The sequence below is a fragment of the Eulemur rufifrons genome, chromosome 29 (genome assembly GCF_041146395.1).
Source record: "Eulemur rufifrons isolate Redbay chromosome 29, OSU_ERuf_1, whole genome shotgun sequence".
Classification (NCBI taxonomy): domain Eukaryota; kingdom Metazoa; phylum Chordata; class Mammalia; order Primates; family Lemuridae; genus Eulemur; species Eulemur rufifrons.
Window position 1 is genome coordinate 99,236,549 of NC_091011.1, and position 13,921 is coordinate 99,250,469.

General features: G+C 33.4%; 1 protein-coding gene across 2 annotated transcripts in view; it reads right to left on the minus strand.

The window, feature by feature from the left end:
* The window catches only part of LMBR1 (limb development membrane protein 1), a 142,436-nt gene that overhangs the window by 10,584 nt on the left and 117,931 nt on the right, over positions 1–13,921 (minus strand). For both annotated transcript variants that reach the window (XM_069461722.1, XM_069461721.1), the window contains exons 11-15: positions 10,576–10,652; positions 9,863–9,940; positions 6,858–6,931; positions 6,528–6,618; positions 5,183–5,249 (exon numbers count right to left, since the gene is read on the minus strand). In XM_069461722.1, the coding sequence (XP_069317823.1) occupies positions 5,183–5,249; positions 6,528–6,618; positions 6,858–6,931; positions 9,863–9,940; positions 10,576–10,652 (387 nt within the window). The remainder of the gene's footprint in view (positions 1–5,182; positions 5,250–6,527; positions 6,619–6,857; positions 6,932–9,862; positions 9,941–10,575; positions 10,653–13,921) is intronic.

Genomic DNA, 13,921 nt, shown 5'->3' on the forward strand with positions numbered 1-13,921 from the left:
GACTGTGATAAACTATACTACAAACCTTACCATACTATAAACTCTAACTATTCAGATAACGCAGTAAAGAGTTACAGCAAAACACCTGCTTAGAATCTACTTCATGAGCACTCTTCTCACAATAGAATATTAAAATAAAATCATATACTCAGTTCTCTGCTTTTGATGTTATATAAGTCTGACTCTTTTCACTTTTTTAAAAGGACAATAGGAAGGAAGAGGTAGATGTGAGATATATTAACAAGACGATACTGAGTACTGCTGCTAGGTATTGCTGCTAGAAGGCAAAGGCATCTACCATAACTCTCAAGTTTCTGGTTTGGCCTGTTGGGTAGAAAGTGTCCCAAAGACTGAAAGGGAAACTAGAGAGAGAGAGAATATGAAACGTTCTGTTTTAGAAACGCCCAGTGTGAGATGGCAGTAGGACACCCATACGTAGCACAGAGCTAGATTTCTCCGTTTTTAGCTTAGGATGAGAGGTGGGCTAGAGGCTTGGATTTGGGGACAAGTGAATGGGTGGTAGTTGAGAAGCAGTGAAAGAAACAGCTAAGGAATGGCCAGAGAAGGAGGGGGAAAAAAGAGGGAGCAGTGACCAGAAATGAAAAAAGAAGAGATTTTTTTTTGGCGGGGGGGATTACAAACAGTAAATGCCACAGAGCACTTAAGATAAAAACAGAGTCCATAGGATTAGGCAGCTAGGAGGATCACTGATGACCTGTACAGAAAGAGACAATTAAGAGTTTTGGTATGAAATTCATTTTGGAGGACTGAGTTCTGATAGAGGAAATGATTTCAAAACCTTTTCTTCTTTTAACTCTCACTGGGCAGCACACCAAGTTAAGAGTCATCAGAAGGAACAAGAATGCTAACAAAAGAATTAGGAAAAAAGTAATACTCAGGTGAGAGTTTAAAAATTTACTAGAGTATACACAAACACAAACACACACACACACATGTGCACAGAAAAAGATTTCAAAAGCCATAAACCAAAGAGGTTTCTGGAAACTTGGAAGAAGGGACTGGGATTAAAAATGGTGGTCACAAGCAACTTTAGCCTGATCTCTAATTTTAGTATTCCTTATGAGGACAATTTATTCATGTGCTTGCTTATATAATTAAAAATTAATTTAAAAACAATCCAACAAATAATCTGTTCATCTATCTCAGAGTTGACTGTGCATGTATACTATGATATTAAAAACCCTCAGCTAGGTTAGGGGTCTTTATTCTTCTTAGTATAAACTAGACCTTTACTATCACTGTCTAGTTTTAATTGTACTATTTTAACTACAACATTTAAAAAATTACTTCTTAAGGTTCTTTCCAGCTAAATGATCCTATAATTATAACAAAATAAATTTAAGATATTTATGTATCAACATATGGCTGAGTTTAGATATCCGTAAGCAATGTGACATTTTCAGAGATAGGATCACATGCCCTGAAACAAGTGCAGCACCAGGAAAACACAGCAGGTACACACTGGGAATATGAGTTTTTAAAGTGTTATTATTAGTTGCTCTCTTAACTGTTTGGACAGTTTCACATAGAACACTTTCAAGAATTTTTATTCTTAAAAATCCTAAGTAGATTTACAAATTTATTGTTCAGATATAAGAACATTAGTAATCAACCAAAAGTTAATTAGTACCACTCATTTATTGTTTTCTGTAACATCTGAACATAAGTCGTATATAATTTTTTGGTGAGAAATTTTCAATATGAGGTTTGAAATTCTATTGATGTCACAATTAGGGGCATATATTATAATTTATACTTCTGTTTCACACTTGTCATTGCTAAGCATCTGTGAATGCATCATTTATTTCCATTTCACAATGGAAAGTAAAGAGGGAAAGCCCAGGGTAAAGGTTAATTGTATATTTGCAAAACCCCAAATAAAGACCTCTCCAAAGAAGACCAGTTTTTAAACCAGGTCCCTTCATCAAGGAACAAAAGAGAATAATCTACTTTCTCTCCTGCAAGATAACAGACTATATGGGACCCAGATGAGAAATACGTGAAAATATTGAAAATAAATTCAAATTAATTTCAAACGACAACTGTTTTTGTTTTAATGCCATAAGTATTTAATATATATACATACACATGTATATATTTTTTAAATCTGCATTTAGGCCTTACATAACTTGCAAGTTACAGAAAGAACTCCCAGGATGAAAAAATGGCTACAAAAATAATTTTAAAATAGAAATTAGGAAAAGTATTTCAAAGATTGTTGTTTGCGTTTGAGAAAAATTTTGCGTTTTGGTTAAAGGCAATTTCAAATTAAGAATAACACAAAAAATGTCAGCCTCTCAGTTGTTTCTTGACTAAGCATAATAAAGAGCATATTAGCAATCATACAAAATCTACTTTTACAAAATTCATTGAAACATTTAAAATATTTTATGACAAAAACGTTTGGGCATCTATAGATAGTTTGACCCTATTCTATTTTCATTTTGTTTACAAATACCTCCTCTAATCCCTTTGAGAGTCTATTAAACTACATAGTAAATTGTTTACTAAAAATATGGACAACAAACTCCTAGAAAATTTTGGATTGTTTAAAACTGAAGTGTAAACAGGCAGCAAAAACAATGTTCTGAAAATTGTGTCCCCTGGCATGGCACTATTTTTAAAGGGCTTTAAAGGGTTCTAATAAAAAATTTTAAGTACAGATTCTTAGTGTTTCCTATGGACAATAAAACTATCATCAATATTAATTACAGTTGACTAAAAATACATGGTCAGAATTTTCCTAACAACTTAATTCTCTGTAGCAAGTGATATGCTTATAAAATTTACATAGTAGTGATTTCCCATTTAGTATGATATTTTCCATATTCCAATGTAACAAGCTATTTAAAAGGAATTCTTTAATAAATATCATACCATACAATGCACTTAAACCTAAAGCCTGGGATACATCAACAATAGGAGTTGGCAAATTTTAGAAAGAAAAAAACCCATAGAACATTTTCATTTTTGAAGCAAAATATAACCAAATTAATTATTTTATACTAGATTCAATGTATTTTCAATTTACAATTAAAATTATACTCATCATTAAAAAGCTGTTGAAATAAGAGAAAAATTGCACATATGCAGGTAAATTATGATTTTCTTGTTACTACATTTCTCATTTCAATGTAGGTGATGGGATGTTGTCGGGTGATCTTACAGGAGCAAATGAGACCGCACCAAGGTCAGGATTTCATTGCGAGAGGCAATGAGAAAGAGTGAAAAATGTCACAGCTTGGAATTTGGTTCTTAAATACAACCTCTATTCTAGTCTTATAAGCTTTTCAGCTAGTAAATCAAAATCCTGTTATACACTAAGATAATATTCATGACAATTCTCTATATTTTATCTTCTTAAAATCAAAGACTCAATTCTAAAGGGTTAATAGAGGAATTACAAAGTAACTCTCTAGTTTGCATTTCCCATAATACTAAAATAAAGCTTTTTCTTTTAGTCTAGAAATTTGCTTTTTTAATACTGTGAAAAGCCTCTATGAATCTGTTTAACGTATTTATTTCTTTTCATCTATTCAATGTCACTGGGCATAACATGTAATGCAGTGCGTGTTGATATTTTGCAAAGCACCACATGACTCACTGTACCCTAATGCACTCCATTAATCCTGTTTGGACAGCTGGGACCAGGAATTTGTTAGCTGCATTTTAATTGTTCCATCTTTCTTTTTTTTTCTTTTTATTTATCTCTATGGCAAACTACTCTGGAATTTAATTTGTAGGTCTTTAGAAAGTAAATTTTACCATTAATTTGTTTTCTTTGTATTAAAACCATACTCAGCATGTAATTTTCTTCTATAAAAGCAGTATATATTAACAGTTATCAATTAATCTTAAATAACAGACACAGTAAATGAGTTTCATAAATGTTAAAATGGTAGAGTGGCTGTACTATCACAGAAACTATTTGATGGACAATCATAATACAAATGATAACATTTAGCTTCAAATCCTATTACTAAAGTGCATATTTTTGGCATTTTTAAGATTCACACATGATAAGCAGATGTCAGAACAGTAACAAGCCCTATAAAGCAAACACAGAAGAAATAAGACTGTTAAATAAGTAAGTTTCATATTAGCCTGTGGAACAGTAGTCCCTGTTACATTTGCACTTTAATTTCACTTTCTATCAAAACATGAGATTCTCTGTAGGAATTATGAAGATAATTACAAAGTGTATATTTTCTTGGCACAGCACCTGCATCCCTGATGTCTATGCATCTTTAATAAATAATGGAAACCATATGAGAGCTAAAGCAAAAGCAACTCAAAGTTACCAGCAATTTGTGTTATAAGCAAGCAGCTAAAGCTTAATCATTGAATTTTTCTAATCATTTGCGGACCCCTCAAATCAAAACCTAAGTCTAGAGAATCCAACAGAACTGATTAATGGAAATGTTTGTCCGAAATAATATTTAGCCAAGAACTGAGAATACAGTCTACAATCGCATTGTATAAAAGACTGAAGGCCAAATGAAGACTTTGTCAACTATTTCAATGATTAAGTGGAAACCTGTCTTACTAGTAAAAGATGATCAAAGTTCTCTGTAAACTGAAAACTTAAGAGAACAACATGAATGAATGACAGGCAAGTAGAAGCTAAAGGACTAAAGAGTGTCCTTTGAATCAGCGTGCCCTCAGAGATCGCACAGCTCTCAACGATTTGGTGGACACAAAGCAGCTTAAAATAAGTTTACAAATTTTCAGTTTTTTAAACCACACTAAACTGTAAATTTTAAAAAAAAATTATATAAGAAAAATTGGCTTAACATTTTCAGCATTAAATATTTTCATTTAAAAAAATTATAGTTTCCTCACTAAGAGGACTCAAAAGCCTAACTTGTGAAAGTAAAAAAAAAAAACAAAAAAAAACCAGTCAGTTCATTGTTTGGAGAAGGAATGTTTTTAAGTGCTTAAAAAATAAGTGATCTTTATTTGATAAAAGTACTTGTCGTGGTATGGCCCTATACATAAATGAAGTATAAAAGTAAAGGTATAATATGACGTGGGAAGAAACATTATAGTTCAAAGGTGATCTTTTTGAAAAAGTTTAGAAACTGAAAGTTAATGAAGGAGTTTAGTAAAGATATCTTTAAAAAAAATGGATTTTAAGTGAAAATTTCTCTTTCACGCTTACCCAGTGTTCTTGACATCACAGGCAGAGCGGAGCTTAAGACCAAGATTGACACACAATTCCCAATGATCTGTTATGAGAAATCAGGAAGAATACTGGGAAAACAGCAGGAGACAATAAAACCTAGTAACATTTTGGGAAATTACTGTACATTGTAGTTACCTATTGTACTCTGCTAACTTTTCAATGATATTTACTATTCAATATACAATTTTAAAAGAATAATAAACTTTTTCTACAAATATTTAAAGTTATATCTGTAGGCTCTAGAAGATATTTACAGTACTTGGCACAAATATAAAGTTATAGAACACTTAACTTACTTTACACCTAGATAATACATTTTATATTATTGATTGTGGTTGCCAATTTCAAAAAGCTTTGCCTGTCAAGTAAAAAAGAAGCAACACATTTAATACTTCCGAATATATTTTCAAAGTCAGATTATTACTCAAGATCTCTTATATAATATCTACTTCTAATATCTTTAACTATGATGAGATTTAATTTAAAAAGTGCCAAATATCCAAAACATCTAGTAATTCATTTTCAATGTATTCTACACTCATTCTTTCATATTAAATAAGAGGAGTTGAAAATACTGTTAATGTTTATGATCACTTAAACTAGATACTAAATATCTCAACTATTTACTGACTTTAAAGAAGTCATATCAATATATATATGTGTGTATATAAATATATACATGAAATAAATTTTCCCCTTTAAATAGGCTAAAGATATAGAATATATAATAAAAAGAAAACAAGCCAGCAGTTCTTATTAGTTATTCCTCTTTGTCAGTCTATGGGAATATTTTACAAAAGGTTCAGTCACTATATAAGGCAACAGCCTTTATTATTCTGAAGCCAATGACATATTGTAGAAAGTCAAATTAACCTCAGGCTACAAAATGTTTCTGAATAGAACTCTTCTGTCTTACTTTAATTATTCAAATTTTAAATACTTTGTCTCTACTACTTGTAGCAACTAAGTTCTTCAGATTTCAAACAAGCTCCTTGAAGTACAGTGAGCACAATCAAAGTTACTCATTAGCAATACGTTTTCTTTAGAGGAAAAAGAGTCCTTTCAGGAGCCCTTCCATAGCTGGTTAACAAGCTCTGCATTTCTATGCATTTACAAGTGAATGGACGACATCCAAATTAAACAGAACACATCCTTTTCCCACTCACTCAGCATTTGGAAAATCTACCAGTTTGTGTTTATGCAACTTACAAACAAATACCTATCATTGCAAAGGAACCATTCAGGGCAATTACTAAATAAAACAGTCCATTTGTCTTGGGAGGCAAAAGAGAGGCCATAGTCACCTAAGAATCTATCTTACCTTTGTCATAGTTGTGTCATCTTTCTTGGGAGTAAAGTTTCCAAAAAATCGAAGACTATAGAAGCCGACAACAGAGGACACCATCAGATAGCTGTGAGAATCAAGGAAAAAAACTCTCCAAAAGAATGCAAGTTTCCTTAAGTTCTCAGCAGTCTCCAGAAAGTCTTAAGGCCCACAGGAAAAACAATACAAAAAGCCACTTTAAGTGTTCAAGGAAGACTAACCTGTTGTTTTTTCTTCTAGACAAGTGTCTTAGTAAATTACCACTGTCCCAGAAAACTAGACAGAAAACTTTTTCACAGACAGACCGGTCCATTAAAGAAAGGATACAAAATCAAAATGATTTCAAGTGCAGCTCCCACAAAACCAAAAGTAGAAAGAGAGGCATTTCCTATTCCAGGCCCCTGGGGGGGGAAAAACACTTTTCAGAACTCAATGACATCATTATATTTGTTTTCCCTAAAATTGTTGTTTCATAAATATAAGACAGTTGAAATTAGGAATGTTTAATACCTGGAAATAACATCTAGACTTTCAAAGCCCAACAAAATATGACATTAGACTGATTTCATCAACAAATTCAGCCACCGTGTTAACAATTTTAACAAGCTAAAAAAAAATCTAATTTATCTCAAATGTAATTTAAGTTACTTGTCATAATGATATGATTAATTAGTAATCTTTGAAAATATTGTTCCTACATCAGTAGGGAAGGATTTTTTGCCTATCTCACTATATTCATTATGAAAGTATTACTTTCTTTGGTATTTTTTACATTCTAGGTAAAGTTAGGTTTTGAGATAGGTATAATCATTACGCTTACTTTTATAAAAAATGCGACAATTTGCTACTTGAGAAAAAAATCCTGAATATTCTTGGAAGAGAATTTTTTTAAAATACAACAGTACAATAGGAATAGAGTTTATAACTATCTGAACACTGAGGCAACATACAAAAATTATACAATTGAAGTGTGTTAAAATTAAGCTAAGCACAAAAAGAAAGTGAATAAGCATATCCTGTATCTTCAGTTCAAAGTTTCCTCAAATCTTCCTTGGGAATTCAGAGTTATAAAAGACACACCTGTTAACACAGATTTTTTAAAAGTAATGCTATAAATTTTTTTCTAAACATCATATCTATCTCAAAACCTATCTTTACCTAGAATGTAAAAAATGCCAAAGAAAATAATTTTATAATGAGTACAGTGAGATATGCAAAAAATCATTCCCTACTAAAGTGGGAACAATATTTTCAAAGATTACTAATTAAAAGAACTATCTGAATATGAGTTACTATTTTGTGGGTCAGCTTAAATTACATCTAACAGAAACACCAGGGATAATTAACATACTAACTGCCATGTGAGTTGTATTTAACTCACGCTAGTTTTGAGCCTGGGGCCTCATGAAGCATATATAATTCACATGTCTCTACCTTGGAAGCTGTGTGAACTATTTTTCAAGTTGCATATAACTTAAACACAGAAAACAATAAAAATAACAAATTTTTCATTAAATTAGAAAGGATTATTTTGTTTTTGAAGTTTGTATTCTATTTTTGTAATAAATCACTGTGGCCCCAAGGAAAAAAAATTTTTTTTGACAGTCAATGTGTTAAGAATGTATAGTCAACCTAATAAAAAATAACTTTTTGTCAATATTTTGAAGAAGAAATGAACAACACTAATAGAAAGTGATAGGGTTCAGGACACACTACCATAAAATATGGCACTTTGGTGTTTGAGAAAACCTAGAAAGGTCACTCTCTGACCTCCTGCCTTTCTCCTTTGAAGTAGGTCATAAGACCCTCATTGGAGGCCCTCCCTATACCTAGAGGAAAGAAATATCCTTATCTCTGAAGACACTGGGACATATAAAAGAATCTGAACAAAAAGGCCTTGTTAGGTTCTCCCTAGTTTAGAACCATTAGATCGTACCCCCTTTGTCCAATCATACTTCTCCATGACTGTTCACTGTTTATCAAACTTAAGCATAAAAGCACACAGGTTTTCCTGGTTCTTTGGTCTTCATTTCTGAAGTTTCCTATGACATGTATAACTTGTCTAAATAAATTTGTCTGCTTTTCTCTTGTTAATCTGTCTTTTGTTATAGGGGGCTCAGCCATGAACCTTGCAATGGGTGAGGAAAAGATATTACTTTTTCTCCCCTACAAAAAGCTTATTGAGCAAGATGGAAAATATTCTGGAAGTATTCTGTCTCAAAAGAAGGCCTATAGGCAGGAGTAAGATGATCTGATTTATTTGCACAGTCACAAAGGGAGCTCCTACAAAGTGAAAGTCATCCTCTACTATGCACTGAGGGGGATGGTACAAAAATGCACCATAAGGCTTGGGACTTTCCTTGTTTTGCTGATATATTAAAATGTGTTAAAAAGCAAACAGGAAGTCAATACAGTAAATGACTTACTGCTCTATCAGTGGGTTTGGGTATAAACAAACAAACAAAAAGGACAAAGTGGTAGATGGAGGAGGACAGTTTACTATCACTTGTTTGTCTGTAGAAAGAGGCACCTGGGGCATGTTGGTAGGCCTACACTCATGGAGAAGAGGCTGTCCCCAAATGTGACAATGGCAATAACAGGTGGCACAAGGTCCTGCAAAGGCTAGGATGGGAGGATCCCAATCAAGAATGAGGTTAAAGGAATTATCTTTTGAAAATAACAGGGTATCTTTGTCTCAGACTGGAGGGAAGGAATTAAGATAGATATTGACTCTTCTCTATGAGAGAGAAAGACATATCTGGTTCAGAGAGAAATCAGTGACATCAAAAGTCTGGAAGAGTTTCAAAGTCACTGCAATGGCGAACGGAAAAGCTGCTGAATGTGGAAAATATGATAAAATGTCAAAATTTAAATGCCACGTTAAGTATCTAAAACTTTATAGGAACACCTAGAAAAACTATGTCAAATATGAACATTTAGTGGTAACTACCTTCCATATGAAGAATATATTCAAATAGGTTAACTGACAAAATGTCATAAAATCATCAATTTTTAAACAAGAGAACAGTTAAATCATAAAAAGGAATACACCTCTCTTCCAGTAATTGTACATTTTGATGCAGTTTCATAAACCGTGTGAGACTTTTGAACTCTTATACTTGAAAAAAGGCCCTGATAATCCAAAGTAAAAAAATTAGAAACAAAAATCGTAGTTTATAAACAGTTTATAAAGGCTATTTGCATAGGGAAATTCACACAATTTGAAGTATACACATGCAAAAAGGTGAATGTTTTCATTTACTTATTGAAACTCAGGGTACATACACAGAATACTTTTGCAAAAGAAAGACACTGAAACCATTTTACTTTACCCTTGTTCCCTTTGGCATTGCTGTTTCATCAACCAGCAGACAAAGAATATTGCAAGCCACCAAGAGGACTGAGATGGACTACAATACAAAAGGTAGGCTGTCAGCGCTCAATTTCAGAAATTTTTTGCCAATACACAAATATTAAAATCCAAGTAACCAAATGTATGTTTCAGAATAGAGGGAAAGCAGTCGAGACCAAAATTCTACATATAACACTAAAGCAATCAGACTACATACAAAACTCCTCAAGAAATCCTAAAGATCCTGCAAATTATTATAATTTTAGAGCTTGCGACACAAGCTAATAATATAGATCCTTTTACTAAGTGATCTCACCAGTTGGAAACACACAACCCCACAGACTTCAAAAGTGGTAAAATATTATCAAAACTAATTTCATACTGAAATTTTCATATTCTATCGTAGAGTTTGAAGTAGGGTATCTGCAACAGCTTGTGTTTTCTTAATTTTCAAATAAACATAATGCTGAATTTCCTAATTTCCTGAGGACACAATCTTGAGATGCTTTTTTAAATTGCCATTAATTTCCATTTTGCTCTATTGAGTTTTTACAAATAAAGACATAGATGGATTTTAATCCTATTGATAGAAAACCAGCTTACTAGAAACCATTTAGCTGAGAGAGTCACCATACTCGAATGATGAAGTAAATAAAGTATAATTTGCTTTTATTTAGGCAAATAAATTCTTACTGTCTCAATAAGAAGGAGAACCATAACAGCAGGATATACCAAATTTCTTTCCCATGCTGAAGCCTTTTTTCTCCTCTCTATTAGAAGAAAAAATAAAATAAAACAATAGATTTCAGTAATTTCCAAAAATTCTCTTCGGATTCACATTTTCATTGCATTATAATTTCTTTTTTGAAAATAATAATTTCAAATAATAAATTTGAAAATCATAAATAATTTCTTTTTTGAAAAATATAAATTACATTTAATTTTCCTTCACAAACTATAAAAATCAGAATATTAAAACCCATTTGCTACAGTATTAACAGCTCAATCCTGTGATGTTTAAATTTCAGCTCTGGAAAGACATCTCAGTTGTTAAGGAAATATTAATATATTGTCAACATACAGCTTACTTTGAAGATATAGAAACACAGTAGGCCCTCCATATCCACAGTTCTGCAATGGCAGTTTTCAGTCATCCATGGATTTTTCTATCTACAGGGAGTTCTAGAACTGTCCCCCGCGGATACAGAGGACCAACTGTATTGTATTTGATATAGACCTCCATGTTGATATAGATATATTTGAATGAATAAAGTAACATGAATAAAAATCCCTTCTATTCTCATATCCTAAAGATAAACACTTTCAGTTTTCTAAAGGCCGGAAGCAAACTTCCACTCATAGCTACAGAAGACTATCTTATATCACACTAATCCTCATGTTTAGAACTAGTGGAACAGATGTATCAAACTTCACAAAAAAAGAAATCTGTATGAACATATCAGAGAGCTACTAAGACAATGAAAATTGAGGGGCCAATATTCTGTGAAGTAAATTGGGGTGAGTCCTCCAATCTGCACTACTGTTCCCTGCAAGGCAATTTCCAACAAAATTGGCATGGCCCCTGGAGCTGAGAAATCAATGGGTAACAGGCAACAGCACTAAAGCAAAGCTTTCAGCAGTGTCCACAGAGCCAGGGAGAGAAACACTGCAGCTTGGGGCTATCAAGGCAGCCGGAATTAGAGAAGCTATGATCACAGAAAAAACGAAAGAGCAAAGAAGCAAGCCTGGCATGTGATGCCACATTCCCCTCAAGGCACCCATGGCTGAGAGGAACAACAAAAAGATGCAGCTAAAAGACGGGGAAGCAAAGCAAAGCTTCTGTCAGGCTCATGTTTCTTTTGAGGTTAAAAACTACAGTTCATTAAGAAGATAGTGTCATAGTCAAAAACAAAACAACCAGGCTGTCAATTAAGATCAATAAAAAACTATACGCTAGGATAAATGCCAAGCTAGAAACAGACCAGGCCTTGTAAAGACCAAAACCCAGCCTTGAATGATCTCAAGCCCAGATGGATTAAATTGGTATGTCCCTATTCTATTTGTCTACCATAAGGAAAAGTAAATCCTCTCAAAAAAAAAAAAAAAGGATAATCGAGAGTTTTAATTTTGTACAGGAAATGTCTAACATTCAATTAAACATTACCAGGAGATACAAAGAGGGCAAAAAAGACAATGGAAACAGACCCTTGGTTGATCCACATATTGGACTTATCAGAAAGATGCCTTAAAATAAATGATTGACATGTTCAACAAAATAAGTGACAAAATGGCAAATTTCATAAATTTGAATCTATAAAAAATAATCAAATGGAAATTCTAGAACTGAAAAATACTGTTTAACTAAAATGAAGAATTCAATAGATAGTTTTGACAACAATTCTAACATAGCTGAAAAGACAGTGAAATGAAAAACAGACCAGTAGAAAGTATCACAGACTGAGCATGGAAATAAAAAAAAGGAGGGAAATACAGAAAAGAATGTAAGAGTAAAAAAGTCTAGCATATCTGAGGAAATAAGAGTCAGCAGTCAAGGGAAATAAAAGAGAATGAGGCAAAAGCAATATCTGATTAAGATAATGGCTAATAATTTTCCCAAATGGATGAAAGGCATCAAGTCAGAGTCATGAAGTTATACAGATTTCAAGAAAGAAAAATACAAAGAAAACACATCTAAGCACATCAGAGTAAAAGTGCTAAACAAAGACAAAGAGAAAATCTATAAAGCCCTTCAAAAGAGCAACAGTATGACTTTTAACCAGAAACCAGAAGACGATGGAATGAAATCTTTTTACAGTTGAAAATTACCAAATAAGAATTTTAAATTTTGTTAAAAAGAATAAGCCCTACAAATGAGAAAACAAAGTAAATATGTTTTCAGATAAGCAAAAACGGAGAGAATCTAGTGCCAGCAAACCTGCATTAAATGAAATACTAATGGGTGTTTCTCAAGCAGAAGCTAGATGAGCACTAGAAACAAAAATAGAACCACAAATCAGGAACATAAAATCAGAACACCAATGAAACACCATTTCACACCCATTAAATAGGTAAAAAATTTTAAAGTCCAACATTGTCAAGTGTTGGCAAGGCTCTGGAGCAAGACGGAATCCTGCTCACGTCTAGCAGAACGCAAAATAATACAACTACCTGGGCAAACAGTCTGGCATTATCTACAAAAGTGGTACAGGCACAGATACAATGACCTTGTAATTCTATTTCTAGTATGTAACCTATAAAATGTATGCCAAGAGATATGTACAAGAATGTTCATAGTAACATTATTCATAATAGGAAAAAGCTGGAAACACATCTAGTACCAACCAACGGCAGGATGACTGAAGTACCATTAGGCAATGTGATGCTATTAACAGAAATGAGAATGAATGAATGACATTTGACTTTCAAAAACAATACTGGACTTCCAGTTCTGAGGATGGAGCAATAACAGGGACCAGATTTACCATCCAGCTTGAAACAATTAGGAAACCAAAAAATACATATATATGAAACAACAGTTTTCAAGACATTGGACGTTGGATCGTGGAGGGACAGCCATCTCCGAGAGACGGGAAACAGTGTGTGCCGTGTTTGGCACAGCTTACCACCTGGAGAAAATGTCTAGGCCTTGGTGCAAGGAGGAGAAACCCAAGCTGAGCCCAGCTCATTTCTTAGTTCAGGACACGAAATGGGAGCCTGGGGAGACTAAGGCACCTGGAGTTCGCAAAGCAAAGTCCCAGAGAGGAGACTGCGGCACAGAAAAAGAACTGCAGGGCTCACCCTAGAGTGCTCTGCAGAGTAATGGCTGGCTCAGGCGTGTGAGGAAACAATCCACCGGTGAAGAAAGAACCACCCAAAAACAGGAGAGCAAACAGTACTCGACAATCATAAAGGGCCAAGATAGTGCCTGCTCCCACAAAAGAGTACAAAACCTCATAAACCACAGGACGCTGGATAGAAGTCATAGAAGGGTCTGGCCTCCTAAGTGGGAAATAATCGGCCATAGATGCAATGACGCTCT